Below are 20,321 nucleotides of genomic sequence, written 5' to 3'. Positions count from 1 at the left end.
TGATCACTATGATGCAAGGAGGGTTGTGTGCCACGCCCCTGATCCGGTGACACAACACGTTCTTTTCGATCACGCACGGAGAGGGCAATCTACATCCAGCAAGTCGCAGAATTTAGACATCCACTCCGATCGTCACGTGACAGCACCTGAATCGAATTACTACGCTGGTGATCATATTTCACCGCTGCCTATGACTCACATTTATTTTATTAGTCAAGACGCACACCTGCCTTGACCCTTTTAAAAATGTCGCAAAACATATCTTCACGGCTTATGCGTTCAGGAAGAGGCATTTTTCTTCCGCATGATGTAAAACAAAGCTTTGCGATTTATGAGAAATGATCAAGATTGCTTCTTGGCTAGATCTCTCATGAATTATTCATCAACGTATTCTGCTGAACAAGGAATGAATCGATCGTAAACTCATGAGATCTAAAATTTTAAGGAAGAGAAATATCCTAGAAATAATCGCTTATAAATAATATCTTCAACAGTAATGCATGATCTTTTATTTTCAAAAGTTGTTATCCTTACTACGTAGGATACAGCGTGTGAAAGATGCCCCCACCATATATCACTCTCGCATTTTTAAATCAATGGACAGTTTAGGTAGACTCCGGCTGTTCCAACCGTTGATACGGTATACTTCGTTTTACAATACATTCAAGAAATATCTTATGACTTAGAGCATGCACTTAATAGGGTAAAGTCTTTAGTTGTTTATCCAACTTAATTCAATTAAAATATATCTGCTGATTAAATGTTTTCATTTGCATATCGGATTTATCATGATTATCATCAAAATCATCATAATTTTTGTCGTCGTCATCATCATCATCATCATCATCATCATCATCATCATCATCATCATCATCATCACCATCACCACCACCACCACCACTACCATCATCATCATCATCATCATCATCATCTTCATCATCATCATTTTTGTCATCACTCATCATTTTTGTCATCATCATAAAAAATAATGACGAGAGTAATAAGATGTTTTATACATGTCAACTAATATTTCGTCGGATACACTGCGGCAGCACAAGTCGTCACCCGCTTTTCAATTAAATGACAAATAAAGAGATATCGACCGCTATTTAGCAATACATCGCCATTCTGTATAGTACGAAACAAAACAGGAAACAAGATATGGTCCCGTGTTTCCATGAGTCTAACATTACACATGTTTGTATCTCAAGCGGGGTCAATCACCACGGAATGTTCTGATAAAAATATAATAGAAGTTGAAAAAAAATATAGCACCATAAAACTGGCAAATTTTTGCACAACACACTATGAATTAAATTTTCACATCAATTTATATTATAGTTCTTTCCAATGGTGACGCCAGGTAGCATTTTGTCCCTATTTCTATCAAGTATTATGTCATTCATTCAGAATCAAACTTCTTTCACACTTGACAGAAAACAGCGAAATATTACTTCAGTATTTGCATATCCAGAATTTCTTGAATGTCGATGTGGCTACCATTCATGGATGCCGTAGGGGAATTTCATTCCAATTAACACAAACAAACAAACAACCGTAACTTATTCACATTTGTCAATTTTACAGGGCAGCAATTTCATTTGGACTCGGTTTTGCTACTTCCACTCAAATTTTGCTCTTCGACAACAAGGTACGATTACCCTATGACAATAATTTAGAATATTCCATGATTTACTTTAAGATAACACTGGCTACGTTATTATGTACGTCGATCTATATACACCAGTGACTTCTAAATCCGTTCTGAGTGAGTTAGGTGGGGGATCTGTCCTTCGTAACGATTTTCGCAAGACGTTTTTATCGCGTACATCAAAACGCACGTGTATACATAGATGCGAAGAGCGGGGTCATAGTTTAAACAATAGTAGCGTTACCTTTTCCCAGCTCAATCCACTCAATTTCTACTTCTTAAAAAGACTAAATCCATGGGTAATAAATCATAACGAGAGAGAAGACACCATGTAGCAAGAGCTCCTGTGTCCGTATCCCATTAACTCTGTAGCACCAGCTAAGTAGGGATAATTCCAAGAGATGACATCTCTCGGCATAATCACTCGCGCTGAATGTTTTCAGAACAAAATTGATCATTATTGTGACGGGGCCCTCTAAATAATTGCCTGGGGACAGGTATCACTGCCTTGGGTAGTGGCCTGTTTGATCGTCGAAGATCCAAGCTGTTCTGTTACATCCATAGCAGATGAGTTCAAGAAGACATTTGAATTATCTGCGTCACTTTCGTCTGATAAACCCATGGCATGTATACCCGTTTGTCATTTTTATTCACAAGCCGGCCGATCGTGCACATGCGGTGATAAATTTTGAGAAGGAGTGACAAACTTTGCATGCAAGAGAATCCGTGTAAAATATTGCTAACATTTCGCCGTATCTGCCAAAAACTCAAACGAAATTTGCGCCGAAGTCTTTGAGCGTGATCAAAACAGAGTGACACGCGATTACGTCCTTTAGGGTACCTAACGTTGAGTCAATCACCAGCCAATTGGTATTGAGCTAACAGAATATGAGGGGGATTCATTTTGTAAGAGAACACCTGCTTGGTCACTTCGATTCAGGACAGTAATTTATATGCATGATCACTCTTTGACAAATACCTAGAGGGGAAAATGTAACGCATTTTACTTGGCAACACTTCCTGACGGAAAGAAGGCTAACCTAAGATGGGTGTTTAGGTTTACGACATTGACGTCCAGATCGAAGTTAAAAACAATAAGAAGCATTCTCAGACAAATGGGGATTATGTAAACATCTCATAGCTTCCTATAATCACTTACCGTTGTGTACAGAATTATAAGAAGGCCATTTACTTCTGACTCAACTGCTTCAGCATAATCCCTGTAAAGACAGATTATCTGAGTGAGATTCAGAATCCGAAATGATATTTGAATCTAAGTCGCCTTTGCTGGTATGGACTACTTCCCCCTTCTTTTTCCCTCTCTACTCTGTCCCCGTTTCTGAATCTATCTCTCTGGCCATGACTCTTTCCAAGGCTACCTTTGTGTTTACCTCTGTCTATCTTCCAACTTTTTTGTCTCCGTCTCTTTGTCTCTGTGTCTCACTAACTCTGTCTTTCTGTCCACTTACCCACTTCTCTCCTCTCTTCCTCTCTCTGTCTCTGTCTGTCTTTCTGTCTGTCTCTCTCCCTATTTTTTTGACAAATTGGAATATATATCAAATAGGCATAGTCAATTCACTTAATAAAATCAGAGGATTCTCTCAGTTTCGACTGTGAGACTCAAATTAAGACAACGCTCTGAATATTGAGGTGAGAATAGCCCAATTACGAACGTTTGTATGTTATAGATGTTTTCAAGGTGTATTTGTAGAAACGCGATTGATGAACCACATACTCTGAATGCTTTTACGTTATGTTGGAAAGACAGCTTAAGGTGTACGTCAATCCTCTAAGCAGGTTTTTTTTGCGCACAAGATGGCAACTTTAAAAATGTTTCAGATATAACATGACATATTGCACTCATAAAAACACCTAATAACCCATAGAAAAGTCCATTGAAAAGCTGCTATAAGTCCGTTTCGACCGGTTCAACACGGTCTCTGGACGGTCGCTTCAGTACCATCAATGCCATAATCATCACTTCGTGAACCTGTCAGATGTTATATTACTGTTTTATGTTCATACTTAAAAATAACTGAGACGGCTTAAGGCGTGATTTGTCCACTGTATCTAGTTTTGATGCCCACAAAAGGGTCGCGTCTGTCATGTGCAGTCCCAACTCAAGAAAACAAACGAGGGCTTTTGCAAATCTGTTATCTTTGCATCTGAGCGTGGGAGGCCAACCTGTCCGTTTTTGAGTACCCCATCACGCTCTGGCAATTGTCTACGCGTTCGTTGATCTGCTTTATGCAGCGTATTAAATTAAGAAATCGCCTCGGTATTTTGGATGAATGAACGACCTGAATCAGTCATTGCGTCAATCACGTGGATAGAACAAACTAGTGATGTACAACAAACTCATCGTTGAACTGAAAGTTTGGCGCTGATTTCCGAACGATGCGATGTTTCTGCGAATAATTTGCATTTTTTAGCTTGAATGTGTTCAACTCATACAAAAGAAGCTGTACTGTTCATCTTGGAAATGGAATACAGTATTTCATCACAAATTGTAGAGCGTTTACCCGCCCAAGCCCTCGACTACAGCAATATTCGGCGTATACATTTCTGCCTATAAGGTGGAAGAATTAGGTGTTTCCAGTACGTGTGTGCAATATTGAAAATATTTCATCCCACCAGCACAAAGGTTAAACAAAGTCTTAGACAACGCGTTCTAGAAGACTGCAATGTCATCGATTCTTTGCCTCTATTCTTGATTTTCAGAGTTGACAAAAGGGGAGGGCTAATGTCTCCAAGGTTCCAACGTCATAAAAATGATCGATTGACTGATTGATTGATTGATCGATTGATTGATTGATTGATTGATTGATTGGTCCACTGATAGCTTGGTCGATCAATCCATAGATTGGTCGACTGCCAATGATGTCGAATAATAGACCACTTACTGATTGGTTCGATGTATTCCAGCAATTCGATGGGTTAGTTAATTTTCTTTATCACGCGTAACTAAAGGCGAGCATGTGCGATCCTAGATGAGTATTGCCGAGTCTGTGTTTATTATTGCACAGATAAGTTTATTCATGTACATGGGACCTCTATATTGGTGCAACTAACTCTTCAGTATATACATTATCAGACATGTTGTAACAGGTTCTTTTTGTTATCATATTTATGGATCAAATTGTAACGCAGCGAGGACGATGACGCCGCTTTTGGGGGCGCTTTGGTCATGTAGCGACGGTCAAAATCAATTGAGTAAAACGTGCTATATTAATTAAAGGCTTCACTCAGGCTGTACTCTGAATTTCAAATGTACAGACCGAGAAGTGATTTAGCAGATGTACTTTTAACGAGACATTAATATACAGTCACTCTGGAGTTGGCGAGGGCGAGTGGAATCATGATTATCTCTCTGCCTACACACCTGCTATTACCGCTACTGCTGACTAATCTATACCTGTCTACCACTGCCATCTACACAATACTAATACTAGCGCCAACTTTTGTCTATTACACTACTACTAGTTACCGTAGTAACAACAACTACTTACACTGCTACATTTACTACAGCTAACCGTCAACTAACAAAAACTTATGTCACCATTACTATTTCTACAATCACTACAACTAGTAGAATCATAATTTGATCCAAGGCTTACTTCTTATCTCGCTCCACAGCAATTCCTCATCTCTGTCAGCAATCTCACCTGTCGCTGTGTTTCCATTGTCGTCATTTTCCGCAAGGTTTGCTCCGGCCAGTTTGGAGAAATAATCGTCTGATTTTTTGCCGCGGCAGTAGAAGCTGAACTCCATCCCGGGCATACAGTGGCGGCGTTGCATCATTCGTTTTCTGCGCCTCTCCTGGCACGCCGGGTCGATTTCCCCGTCGGCGTTGACCGGGCAGTCCGTGTCCTCGTTAGCCTCCGCCCCTTGCTTAAGCGACGGAACCCTCCTCTGCACGGTCGCCGGTTCGTCTGATTCGCCTGTTGCGTCTGAGACGCTTCTGCCCGCCTTGCACCAAAAACTGAACTCTTGTCCTGGTATGCACCTCCTTTTTGCCACGTTGGCACCGGCCGTGCCGTCCTCCTTGTCCAAGTTTCTCTGTAGAATTTCACAGAATCTATCGTGCCGCCCACAGCCGCCCGTCGGTAAAGCCGTGCTCTGCTTGACACCGCCTATAGGTCCGTCGCAGAGACACGCAATACAGAGTGCTATGAACCAGGCGCTCATCTTGTGGCTCAAGGACGACATTCTCGTTTGCATAAAGCGGTGTCGAGACAACCGTGTATAACTCTGTATTAGGGTTGAGTCTGTAATAACAAAGAACAAAGACAACACCATAAATTGTTCCATTACTGAATTAATTTAAATACCAAATTGCTTCGGACAGTTTTGATAATATTGATCCGGACCCCTATTTAATTAACTCACTGACCGAAGCTGACTTACCGAGCAGTATCGTCGACTTGTGTTCGCGCTGCCGTTACTTCAAATGCATCGCTAATGGGCACCTTTGTCCACTTTTATAAGGAGTGACTTGTGCACACAGGGGCTTTCTAACTGACTCATGGGACAAGAAGTGGGCGGTTACAAAATTATGAGGTATGACAAGCAGCTCACTATGACAATGGGTGGTGTGTTGCGTAAAACACGATATGTTTTTTCTTGAAATAGCTCAGATAAAATGTCAATCCGGCATGATGAACTTTGATGCTAAAACTCATTATAAGAAAACTTACAGGTTCCGCTCGTAAACACCGAGGTGAGGGGGCGTCAAGAGGGGGGGGGGGGTTAGAAGATACGAACGCGAAGAAAACAATAAGACAAACCATGTTGTTATAGAAACTGTCTAAACACAGACAATGGCAAATGTGACGTGAGATATCACGCATGCTCTGAAATGGGAGGAAAGCTTAGCAGGTAAGTTTTATAAAACTTTACAGCTAAACTCACAAAACATAAATACCACTGACAAAGCTTTATATTTTTCGTTCGAATTCTGCCAATTGTCTCCACCAGATCTCGGCTGAACTTGAAGACATTTTAACATTTCTTAGAGCGCTAGTCACGGCGCTGAGTTAATTTTCACACCTTTACCTTTACCTATATGGGATCTTTGAGTGCAGCGGGATAGCTAACTTCAAGTTGATGCTAAACTACTTTTACTGTAACCTCCTCTGTCTCTCTGTCTCTCTGTCTCTGTCTCATAGATATACATAGATACACACATAGATACATACATGCGTACATAGATACACATAGATAGATAGATAGATAGATAGATACATAGATACATAGATAGATAGATAGATACATAGATATATACATGGATACATTGATACACAGATACACAGATACATACATACATACATACATACATACATACATACATACATACATACATACATACATACATACATACATACATACATACATACATACATACATACATACATACATACATACATACATACATACATACATACATACATACATACATACATACATACATACATACATACATACATACATACATACACACACCTCTTGTATTGTCATTACTTCTTCCCATAAAGATTAGAGAAACGGTTCAAGTGTTCGTCAAAGCCATCTGGTTTAGTTTGAGGACCATTAGCTGGTATTCAGTACAGATAAAGATAATGCGACATCCTTCATTAACATACGGTGCCTACCCAACAATAGATCTCCCAACGAGACATCTGGGTCCCACTTGCAGCATGGCAAGTAATGATAATAATGGAGGCTGTTATTTTGGCTGGATAATTTGTCACATCATAATCTGCTAACACCTATAATTTTTCACTGGGACAGGATTTTTGTTTTATCTTGTCATTTTAAGGAACGGGGCTAAAAGAAATCACCAGATAGCAATACTTTTATTCCCTTCAGGAGATGCTCATTATTACAGGTATACATCATAGCCTTCACAGACATCGATTTACGATGCCCCAAGCAGCAACGCAGCGTTTTGTAGCCCTGACGCCCACAAAGTATTCTTGTGTTGAGTAAACACCAGTACAGTTCAAACGACAAGTTGAGCCTTCAAAGGTCGTGATTTTAGGTGGCCACCCTCTTCTCTGCTGCCCCTACGTCGAAGGTGTCATTTTTTGCCGCCAACCATTAATCTGACCGTTGCCTGTTACATGTGTTTTCAGACAAGATAGAACTCTTTTCAGTCCTGACATACAACGATGCCCGGGGATTCTTATTGAAAAGAGACGTGAGACCCCAGTCCACCATATTGCCAAAACTGTCTAGAACAAGTGTTTAAGAATGAGATCAAAGTGAATATAAATGTTGATTATCCTATTGATAAAATACTTGATCTCGACAGATCACAACCCAAGGAAACTCTGACTTTCCACTCTTTCTTCCCCACCCCTCGATGAATAATTACCATTAGGGTAAACTTACATTCAAGCCGGTACATCCAGATTATTGATTTTCGGATAATGATGAGGAATTCACTTTGATCCGCTAGGAAAAGGGTGGAATGATTAAAAACACTAATTGATTAGTTTTAATAATGATTGTGGCAGTAATTCACGGTAATACGCGAACGACCTTGTCACTCGATGTTGTAATGAAATATCTATGAACATACATGGAGTTCAAGACGGTGCGTTAATTTAGATATTTAGTTACGTAACCGCGCGTTCTGGCTTCAGTCTTATCTGCTTCCTATCTGTCTGTCTGTCAGCCCATCAATCAACCTATCTATCGATTCTGTCTACCTTGTTTTGTAATTTGACCATCCTCTCAAAGGGCAGCCAGCTTACCTGCTCTTCTCAGACTCTGACGATGGGCAGGGGAGACCTTTTGGACTCTCTTCAAATAAATGAAAACATACGATTGGCGAGACACCGTTAATTATCTTGCATGATACCGTAGTTCTACATAGATACCGCGTATCCAAAAACTTTGCATTTGCACACATTTACAATCTTAATCTGGATTATCATATTCAGTAGCCAAGCTTAACATATTACAAATTTCATATGTCATGTTATGTTGAAAAAAAAATCGCGCTTTTTTTCCCCCAATCACAAATTACATAGCGAGAGAAACATGTACAAGTATGGAAAATGTTTTCATTATCGAACAAGTTCATTGCTAAATGTTGGCCTCTGAAGCATGTTACAGCCGACGTATATACTTGGAGAACAGAAAGCAAGACGCCAATTTTTAAGGAGTACGTGACCGCAAAAGAGTAGATATTAGCGCACATTTGACAATTTAAAGCCGGATTATCGTACTCTGTAGCCGAGCTTAAAATATTAATGAGTTTCATACGTCATGCTGTTTCGAAAAAATGTTTTTCTCTTGACATTTTTCTGATCACACAACGAGAATGGCACTTTGCATCCTACTGGATATTATTATCGTACGCGGCTAAATTGTATAACATTCCCAATACAGCCAATACGATGGCGATTTCCTCTCCCCTTGCCTCCACTGCAAAATAATTTCTCTGATGGTTGTGGGGAAGATCAATGCCTTGCTCAAACGACTATAGGTTACAGATAATATGACCGTGTCGTCAAATTCTCACACAGATCACCGTGGGTTCACACAATTCCAGCATTGGCAACTGAACTTCTACCTTGCACGATTCAGCAAGTAGCGTAAAGCATACAGACGTCAAATCAAGTCATATGGTGCGATGGCAGTCTCGGCCAAGGCCTTAAAGTGAACGCTAGATGTGTTTGTCCCACTGTTTATGTTCGGCTACATGCTAAGAGCGAACAGGGTCTGATTTCTATACATGTTTTTCGTCAACTTTTTTACAGAAATACAAACCCTCTTTAGAAACTGCACGCACGGCATTTTAATGAAGAAACTTTCTCGATATAACTTCGCGTGTGTGACCATAAATTGTACATAATCAATCTGTATCGGCGAGACGACTTCGGTATTTTTTATGCTACTCAAGAACACATAGTGCGTGGATACGCATGGAAATTTTGAAATATAACAGTCCTGACTTTTGTAACACTGCTAGCAATTACAGCTCATCGGCATGTCGGAAGAAAAGGGCTATGTTTGTTTTGGAGATCTTTGTAGCTGAGAAATCCCGTCTCACGTTCACGTATTATAATTTCATTGGTCCCCTTCCTCAAAAAATAAATTCGTTTGCCGCATGCAGTGGATTGCTTTCAAAATGTCAGCTTTTCCCTCTATATTATCGGCTAGCTGCCATAGAATTGACTCTCCCTGTAACAGAGACCACACCAGTCTGTGATACTCAAGTTAAACTGTCTTTTCATATGACTATTGAATATGAAACAAGTTATACGTTTTTTTTCTTGTAGTGTGTCAGGTACCAGTACCACGTCTAATCTGTTTTAAATATTACCTGGTGAGCTATCAGGCAACACGCTTATGATGATAATGCTGATGATTATACTTGTCTATTTTGGTCCTTCTCTGACCGGGAGTCAAGGTAAAATTATCTTTCTTCGACTTAATGCCGCGTTGTGAAAACCCCTGACCATGTAGAAATCAGTGAAAACCACGTTCAAAATCAGACCCCCTACAGGGCAAAATTTACGCTAAATTGTATTTATTTGAGTCAAGGCTGACAATTAACGATAACAAGACCCTTGAAGAAACTGAATTTTTGTATGTATATCCTTGACGTCTCTACGCTTCGCTTCAATTTGAAAAACTTGAACAAATTTCAATTTGAAACATAATTGACACCTGTGAGGCGAAATAGTACAGATGCGAATTTAGTACAGGGACACAATAATTGAGAACAACATGTGCGTAAAAACGCACTTAGCGTAGATATTTGGATAGATATTTTCATATATATTTTTATGCATAGATAGACAGACACAGATAGATAAGTAGATAAATAGATACTATTAGATAGATAGATTGGCTGACAGACACACAGACACATACATACATACATACATACATACATACATACATACATACATACATACATACATACATACATACATACATACATACATACATACATACATACATACATACATACATACATACATACATACATAGGTGTTAGGTAAGTAGGTAGGTAGATCACGTACATAGATACACAGGCAGATGGATTGACAGAGAGATTAATGGATGAGTTGACGAGTGGTTGGATGCAGAGAGAGAGAGAGAGAGAGAGAGAGAGAGAGAGAGAGAGAAGACGATGGCGGAAGAGAGGAAAGAGGGGAAGAGGGAGAATAGATATACCACATGATTATTTGTCAGCCATTATTTGGTAATATCGTCTCCCATCCACAATAGCACTACATGGTTGCCGCCATTGACAGGACATGTCTGTACTCAGAGTGCAAAACTAAAATATGTTTAACTCAACGCCTTTTCCATCAATGTGTTCGATGTGTTTCCCCCGTGTTAAGAAATTTCTTTTAAGAAATTCGGAATTTAATCTTCTCAATTATTTATTCTAAAAAACCATCAAAGACAAAACTCTCTTTGTAGTGACATATGATACAAAAAAGCCATTCGGATGCTTGACCTTGTCCTTCAACTTTTTTCAGTCGCCACGCACAAATGCGTATGCGCCTTACCGTAACCCGGACCTACTACTCTGGTTGACGTCCACTAACAATAGATTTCTCTTCTTGCGTGACAACACATTCCCGCGAGATTCGAAAAAAGTTCACAATTACACGCAAGTTTAACGTTGTCACGCAATCAAAATCAAGTTCTGAAATCAGTTCTCCCTTTGAGTCTCCTAAAGCTTTTCAATCTAAGAGGACCAGCGCTTAAAAAGAACAACTTACGTGCAGTAAGCTTACTTTTGAAAATATATTCGAAGCCAAAATTCTTCCACTTACCTACCCTAGTTTAAGAGGCACGTATAGTATACAGTTTATATATTTATTTATTTATTTATTTATTTATTTATTTATTTATTTATTTATTCCCTCAACTAACTCACGCACAGAAAGCCATTAATATTCTAGTGGCAAAGTTTCTTTGATAGTAACGTGTTAGCACGTATAAATTAGCTTTGGGTGTTTCGTGCAATGGCTGCGTTCTCGGAAACCTCGACGTCGAAAGTAATGGATATTTCGCACAGATACTGTACTCTGCAAAACCGCAGGATACTGGGAACTGTATGAATCGGCGATACAATGCAATATAACCCTAAGCTAGGGGATGTGCTTCCACTTGTTTCCTGTAAAAGAATCCCTAGGACAATAAGATTAAACCTTCTAAGATGACTTGGATCCAGCATTCCTCACAATGAGCGTTTTATTTTACTGAGCTATAAAATTGAGAGTGCAAGCGAACTGTAGTGATTTGAAACTGCTTCTCGTCATCCTGACGCGTCGTGAAATATTCTTTATTGAATGCATCGTCGGCAAGGCGCGATGCCTCGATGCGGTTTTATCGAAATCTTCAAGATTTTATGGCTCCTGACCGAAGTGATGTAAAAACACTCTTATTTGTGAATGGCTTTCAACTTCACGTATTGTGCACAGTCACGCGTCTTATTTACCAGCGCTGAAGTCGTAAGCCGAGCACGAGGGTCATAATTAGGTTATGGCCATAAGAGTTTTATTGCGCCAGAAACACACACAGGAGCGGAGAAGAGACGTTTTTTCCAAACACTCTAAAACCGTTAAGGTGAGCGAAGGTAACGAAGTGAGGAGACCGTGCTCACGCTTGATCGCTCTCTTTAAGTTTAGTTTGCTGAATCACGGCAGTTTTTTCGAGTACTTAGGGACCTGTGCTTTTACGAGACTCAGGTGTTTCGGTGCAACTAGTGCCAAGGCTTCATATGAATCGCCATTGTACACAGCCCTCAATGCGTCATCGGATCTGCATGCAATAACGTACTCGGACGTAAAAACCCTCCACTCGTCCACCTGTCCCTAGTTTCATTCCCCTCTTTCGGGAATCTCCTATGTGAAGGGATCTTGACGCAACACAAAGACATCTTCCTTGTTGCTTTATCTCCCGGTTCTAACGCTTCCATAAGCACTCGTTGCATTCCCTTGCTAAAGTAAATCCCTTATTTTATGTTGAAAAGTTGGACTCAAGATTGGAAAACAGGGAGTGTACAACAGAGGAAACGTCGGCAGAGATATTTTTCATTGCCCGGGCCGAGATTTGCATCCGTTCTTCCGCCAGCGGATGATTGATAATATCAACGTACAACCCTGTTTTTGCCTTTTTTCGGAATTTTGAACGAGAGTTCTCTTCCCCGTCATGCACTGTAAAGTTAAGTGTTAAAGGTTAGAACACCAATTAAACGCCTTTTTGTAACACTTTTGAACGCCTCTAGACGTTCAGAAATTTAACACTATGTGTTCAACCAACGTTCAATTTTTGAACATGCGTGTGCAGATTTTGAACGCTACATGTTCATCAGACATTATATTGAACACCATGTGTTCCATATCTGAACACACGTTGCACAGGAAATGTGTTCAAAAAATTGAACGCTTTTACGCGTTCAAAGGGCTGTAACACTTTTTGAACGCATGGACGCCGTTCAACGATAAGTGTGTTAAAGGCTAGAACACATGATGCGCGCTTGTTGAACACCTTTAATTTTGGGCGTTCACAGGGTGTTCAAGCCTTGAAGTAACATTACAGACCATTGATATCCAGTAAAATTATTTTATTCTAAAAATACACGAAACATTTCTAGAGTAAAATACAATAATTTACTGTAAAATGGGCAAATAAACATTGCAACTTTGTATGTAAAGTTTGTCACAGGAAAAAACCAACAGTGTTAACACCTTCCTATCAAAAACATAAGCAATAAAAATCACCATATTGTGGATGACGTTTTATGTTCATACTTGTTTAAAATGTACAAAAAGAATCTGAAAAAGCTCAAAATTTGGCATATTTATTGTGTTGAAAAGTATATGTATGAAATGCATACTCCATTTTTGTAAGATGGTTTCTTAAAGACATTTCCTCTTGTATAGACAATTGTAAATTTGAAGAAAAAAGAAGTTAGTCAAGGCTTCTCTGGTGCACATGGTATATAGTTGTCCACACTAAAGTAAACACAACATGTCAAGTTGTCAAAGTGTCACAGTAAGGCACAACATGCAGAAAGAGGGGAAAGTGGGTCCTTGGCAGGGTAAAACCTATTTCCTTGTCCAACAAAGTCCTTCATAAACAAAAAGGTTTGTTTGTTTGTAATATCTTTAAATAAACCCTGAAATAAATGGGTGACATTTCAAAAATATACTTCTCAGAAATTTAAAACATATTCGTAAAGACCTTTCAAATTCTGGTGTACCCTGCTATTAATTTTATAAAATCTTTTTACCAAAAATGGTAAAAATCACCCTTAAAATGAAAAAATATACATTTCATCATAACTTGCATATATCACATTCTGGTAATCCCTAATGTCTTAAAAATGTCTGAAATGTCTTTAATGTCCTAAAATAACGAAGTTGCAAATTTCTGCATAATTTGAACAATCTTAAAAAGACTATCAGTAGAGATCTATGTCCTAAATATCAAAACTATTCGATTACCAGTTTTGAAATAGATTTTTTAAAAGATTTTTTGACCAAAAATGACAAAAATTGCCATGAAATATAAAAATTTGAATATTTCATCACAACTAGCACAAATTTGACTAAGGTCATTTTTAGGGACATGTTTACCAAATATTGAAGACGGCAGAAAAGTAGGAGAAGATTTTTGCCAAAGAATAGCAAAATTAGCCTCAAAAATATAAATTTGCATATTTCATCATAATTTGAACATATCTGATTAGGGTAATCCCTTGGGACCTGTAATCCAAATATTAAAGGATTCGTACAGGCTGTTTTGAAGAAAAACCTTTGGATGTACAAATTTGAGGACATTGCTGCACATCCACCTATTTAGCTGATAGCAAAGCTAAAAACCAGTGTTGAGAGACATGTTGAGCTACAATACAAAATAATCTACGGTTTGGTAGCACGCTATGAGCAACTAAATGTTACAAGGGCATAAGCTTTCAAAGACGTGAATTCACCTTCATCAGATGCAAGGGGGATGAAAAATTGAAGCAGAAAGTGACAGAAAATTCAGAGTGAAATTTCAGAAAAATCGGTAATTCAGAGTGGACATTTTTACTCTGAATGGTCTGTCGCTTTCAGCTTTAATTTAAATAAGGGATACTACACGTCTGTGAAAGCTTATTCTCCGACAACATTTAGTTGATCATAGCATGCTACCAAAGCTTGGATTACTCAGAACAAAAATACAGAAATTTATCAAAATTCAGTTACTGACCCTTGGAAGTTTAAATCTACATTAGAGATGAACTGAGGTTCTCAAGCTTGTTTCCAGACAGCTACCTGTACACTCATCTTCTTCGTTATCTGTACCACCAGCTTCTATAACAACTCTTCGATTTTCAGTTAAATCCAACTTTTTACATCCTGAAAAAATGCAACAATTGGTAATATGGCGAGATGAAACTTTAAATGAAAGACAAGGGGCTGATTAGGTTAAGGAAAAGGGGAGACTTTCATATACAGTGCCTCTCTTCAATACTGTTACAAAATATTTGCTGCTTCTTGTCATCAACTGATTAAAATAAAAAAGCCAAACTCTCATATGCTGAAACATTACATTGTATAGTCTACGATGTTCAACTGATGTTTTACATGCGATTGTGTCTACTAAAAGACATGTGTTAGCAGTGATTACGCAGCAGTACTATGCAAGGCGTATCGATCGCGCTCAGGTCAAGGGTTATCGCTACAGATGTGTTTTGAGACCCTTGACCCGAGTGAGATCGATCGATAGGCTATGGCCAAAGTACCACTACGTAGTCACAGCTAATTGTTGGTATAGCAGCCATGAAAGAAAAAAAGGTTTCCTCACGTAGTTAAGCTATTTCAAGGTACAATACAATTAAATTCAAAGGACGATAATATAGATGCTTCAAAAATCTAATACCTTTTACTATTTTTGAGAGGAAACTTACCCTTTCTGGTCTTGCTTCGCACGATCACGACTTAAGGGTGCGCTTACAAGAAAAATGTCGCAACTTCCGTTTTGATGCATCATGGGATAGGAAAGGCACCAAACTTGAACACCAAGTGTTTAGAAGTAGAACGCCTCTTGCACGCCGATGTTAAAATTAAAACGTTCATGGTGGTTTTCTGATTTTCTTTTCTAATTTTGAACTTTCAACCCGTAATAAACGTGTAAAATTATTTGTATACTTCCTTTTTAGAAAAAACATGCTTTCAGCAATTGTAGGCCGGAAATATTTTTCACTTAGTGTGAAATTCGTTACACCAAAATCCGTGTACGTTTACCGGACAGTGAAGCAATAGTAAATTTCATATAGCCACTGTAAAGTAAAAAGCACAAAAGACTGTCAATTGTTTCACAGTATTGTAAAATTTCTGTGATGCAGAGTTTTTGAACACTTGAAGGAGATCGTTGTTAACACATAGTGTTCAGATTTAGAACATCAATGTTAATATTATGAACACTGGTGTTAACAATATGAACACTAGCCGTTCAAATTTGAACACCGACATGTACATTTTGAACGCGTAAAGACGCGTCTAGCGTCCGCTATTTTTACAGTGATGGAAGGCGTAAAAGTATGAGATGCGAAGATACTGAACTGAAATCGAAGGGGAGTTTTTTCTAGCGATCTCTGTCTTTAATGTCGACATTGGTTGAAGTATTGTCGGAGCTGCCCTACTTTAATGTTAATGTTTTGATGGCGACTTGGAAAGTTACGTGTGTGAAAAAGAGCGCGACATTTTGACTGCAGATCAGAAAAACAGTAAAACTTCTTCATAAAACACACATTGCCAATAGAAGCTTTGATGCAAGCGGAGCACCGCTGAGCAATCGCTTTTCACGAAAGATTCGAACTGACACGTTTTCCTTTGGATGTTGCCCATAACCCGTGAAAAGTCATGCGCTCTCGGAAAACACAGCCCCATCTATCAATTTCGTTTCTCCAACTCTGACACTGCGTCGCATAATCTCACTTAGGTTTTAGCGGCTTTGCGCTCAGGCGGGTTCGGATAGCAACATGAGCGTGAATAATTGCGAAGATTCCCGGGAAGGCCTCAGAAAAACACCGGAGATACGCCAACGACAAAACCTATTTTCTTCCGGAACAATCCCCGAGAAGTGAAAACATCAATTATGCGACAGAAATATGGATTACACACATACGCATCTTCACTGCGATTTTTTTTTCCAATAGAAACTGTGTTCGGAAGGCTATAATAAGTATTAGCTTAGCATCTGAGAATATGGCAGTCAATTCTCTCCATAAATACCAAAACCTGGCACGCGAGGTTCTATTTTGTCTCGATTATGTCTGCCTTAGGAACAAGAGTATGTCATGCTTTGCTTAATTATGAAATTTGTACAGAATAGAACATCATTTTGATGAATAATGGGGTATGTTTTATCTTACTTGGGAAATAAATTCATCAGCTATTTACAGGGCAACCAACTATTGAATGGGCTAGCGGTAATATATCTTATTTTTCGACGGAGTAAAATTTATTGAATCAAGAAACAAATATAAAACATCCTTTTAGTTTCCTTTAATAAATTACTACAGCAATTAACGGTATGGCCTTACATTGAATTCAAAGTGCCCATACATCACGAGGAACGTGACAATGACGGCGAAGGGCATTTTACGACAATTGGACCCGTAAATCTTCCGAGTATCAAAAGGGGACAAAGATAGAACTGGTCGGTGAAGAGATCGGGAAAACGTCTCTGCCTGACGCTATCACCTGTGGTTGCCAGGGTAACAACATCACATGGAGACGGGGTTTGTCTGATATTTGTTTATGGAAACAGACATCTTCGGACAAGATTGAACCAGCGTTGGTATCACAGGCGTATCGTGCAAAAAAAAACTAGGCTCTGATCTTGACGAGGAATGGCGGTGCCTTCTGACGCGACTTGGAGGTAAAAACTTCCCAGTACAAGGAGAATATGAAGCGTGTTGACTGTGATGAGAGTAGACGTCGCTCGGGTTGTCAGCTCTCAAGGGTTAATACAGAGGGTAGAGTCAACACTCCTGGGACAGAAAACTCATTTCTCACTTCTTTGATTCTTCGAGAAAGAAAGTGGATCCAAAAGTAATGTAACAATAAGGCATCCGCGAAAAAACTAAATGTGAAAAAGCTCCCGATGAAAAAGTGTCGCTGGCAAAACTTTCTGTCACCTAATTGGGCGGAAATACGTTGATTTTATTAAACTGAAACATAACACGACATCTTATCGGGGCCCAAATCTTATTCTGTCCAGAACGCCTTTAATAATATAGGCTAGGATTGATCTTTCCTTGTAAGTTGCTCCCACCCTTTGTTCTTTTCCTTGGCATCCCCCATCTTCGTCTTTCTTACCCGGCATTCGCTTTCAAATTATCTCTGACGGACCTTAGACACAATTGATAAAGCGGGAAAAATGTCCTTCCTTTGAAATCCACAGCTGTCTCACACATGAAATTGCTTTCAACCTGTGCCAAAGACACAAAGACGACTCACGGAAGCATTTTTCCCATTTCCCGGTTTTTTTTCCTATTTCAATTTACCACGCCTTCGCATGCTGGTGTAGATACCTCACACCTTGGTGTGTTGCTGACATCAATCATGAGGGAATTCGCGTGCCTTGGGTGTCATCAATATGGCTCAATGTCGCCTTCGTTACATTTGTCATCATCAAAATAATTTACGCTTGTTAGAATGTTGAAAAGGGGGAATACAACTGGTTAATTTAATGGCAGCGACCAATTAATGGACTGTTTCACGACACAATTGCTATCGATAAGTTATCATTTATTATCAGTCGTTATGTATTATTGATTACCTCTAATAAAGTTACCGGTTCTCTCTTTCTTTAATGCGCGCCAGAGTACTACATCAACGGTCGTTATTTCTCAGCTCTTAACAGACTGGCAATGATATGAAACGACGCTTTGATGACACTTCTTAGGTTAACGTTTGCCGGAGCTATGTGCTGTCCATCGTCGTTCGCGAAAGTAACCGCGTCTAGACTATAGCATATTTTATTCGTATGGGATATGGAAGGGAACGTAGTTTATTTTTATTTTATTTTATTTTATTTGCTCATCAACAGCGCCATCAGGCAGCCACTTACAGACAAGAAAATAAAAAAGGATAAAACACAATAAAATTTAAACAAACAAAAAGTACCCCAAACATCAAACAATGACAAAAACAAATTAATATGTCTTTTCAAAGTTGAATGAGATACTTTAAAAACATCGACATCCGTTATCAATCAAATCATTAAAAAATGTAATCAAGTTATTCAAGTGTATATTCACTTTTCATGCACATTGTTCTTCTTATCTTGTCCATATCAGAAATACATTGATGTTTCAGGCGGCAAAATTCGCATCAAATGTGCTCCGTTGTCGTTCTACGTCAGATAGTGTGGTGGCGTTGCAACACACGCGGATAACCGTGCCGTTGAAACCTTAGTACGGTGGTTCCCCAGGCTAAATCTCGGTGGCAACACCTTTTTTTATCTTTGAACATATTTTGTAATACCAATGGTCAACACTTGACATCATGCGGATCTCGCGAAATCAATTAAAAAACAGACGTTTGCGCAGAAGTTAGCACTTTGAATTGGTGACCAACCGAATGGCGGTGGCACCGTAACTCTTCTACTATGAGCTAGGGAGTGCCTACATGTTATAAACCGGTGAGCGTCTGGTACATGTCACAGTTCAGCGATCCGAAGTGGCGCGGGCCTTGCTTCTGTTGGACTCCCTAGAATATTATCAATATCACATGCACAAGCCAAGTTTGTCGTCTCCGAACAAAAAATACGGGATTTATTCTCTGGTCGTTCTACGTCACGACAACCCGCGTCTATGTCATCAATTTTGGTGCGTCGGACCTTTTTTTTTTGTCGATCTTCGGTGCGCTCGTAAATATGTAAACAAACAACATGGCGGCCGATGTTTCTCCCACGATCAAAAGTCATGTAATGAAATCGATATTTTCACAGACTACGACATTAATAATCCGAACAATGTAAACACAAGAGTGTACCGCCTGTATATTCCGAAGGAATTACGTGAAAAATTTGCGGAAACAACGAACTGGAAGCTGGTCGCGTATACCGTGGGTTCCGTACGCATTGCAAACAGGGTCAGGTGCGACGTTTACAGTGTTCGCGCCGTCGAGATTCAGTCGATATTTGTTCCCGAAAAATAGCGTGTCTGTGATAAATTTCCAGGACTATGCTATCTTTGAAATAGAGTATAACTTTGCGGAAGGTAGCCTACGTGTAGACCGAGAGCTGTCATTTGCTCCACACACGAACGAACGTGAGCGCTAACATACACGACGGGCGATTGGAAATGATGACAGCTTGTTCACGGCGTACTGATATTATTCCTAAAGTAGTTCAAAAGTTTAAACGCGGAATCGTCATGCAAATTTATTTTATTTTGCAAAAAATAACGAATTCTTGGCTTGTGCATGTGATAAGTATATTATTCCCTAATATTTTTCTTCGTTCAGCTCGGAAAATACTCGTGACGTAATGACCGTGTCACCACTCGTCTTCGACTCGTGGTGACACGGTCATTACGTCACTCGTATTTTCCTTCGCTGAACGAAGAAAAATATTAGGGAATAATATCTAATTATTACGACACGAAGCGCGCCCGCTCATTATCGGAAACTGT

The 20,321-nt window shown here is 39.3% G+C and overlaps 2 protein-coding genes across 7 annotated transcripts in view; both read right to left on the bottom strand.

Annotated features, from left to right (window-relative positions):
• Window positions 1-20,321, bottom strand: part of LOC139150144 (small ribosomal subunit protein uS12m-like) — a 629,842-nt gene that overhangs the window by 372,062 nt on the left and 237,459 nt on the right. The window lies entirely within an intron of this gene.
• Window positions 1-20,321, bottom strand: part of LOC139150128 (uncharacterized) — a 45,090-nt gene that overhangs the window by 1,437 nt on the left and 23,332 nt on the right. For 2 of the 6 annotated variants that reach the window (XM_070722300.1, XM_070722301.1), the window contains exons 2-3: window positions 5,269-5,919; window positions 2,811-2,871 (exon numbers count right to left, since the gene is read on the bottom strand). In XM_070722300.1, the coding sequence (XP_070578401.1) occupies window positions 2,840-2,871; window positions 5,269-5,872 (636 nt within the window). In that variant the 5' untranslated portion in view covers window positions 5,873-5,919 and the 3' untranslated portion in view covers window positions 2,811-2,839. Of the gene's footprint in view, window positions 1-2,810; window positions 2,872-5,268; window positions 5,920-6,058; window positions 6,154-20,321 lie in introns of those variants that run through there. The other 4 variants (XM_070722305.1, XM_070722304.1, XM_070722299.1 and 1 more) reach the window with 3 other exon arrangements.

The sequence above is a fragment of the Ptychodera flava genome, chromosome 14 (genome assembly GCF_041260155.1).
Source record: "Ptychodera flava strain L36383 chromosome 14, AS_Pfla_20210202, whole genome shotgun sequence".
Classification (NCBI taxonomy): Eukaryota; Metazoa; Hemichordata; class Enteropneusta; family Ptychoderidae; genus Ptychodera; species Ptychodera flava.
Note: the sequence above shows the minus strand (reverse complement) of the source record. Positions and strands in the feature narration are given on the sequence as shown.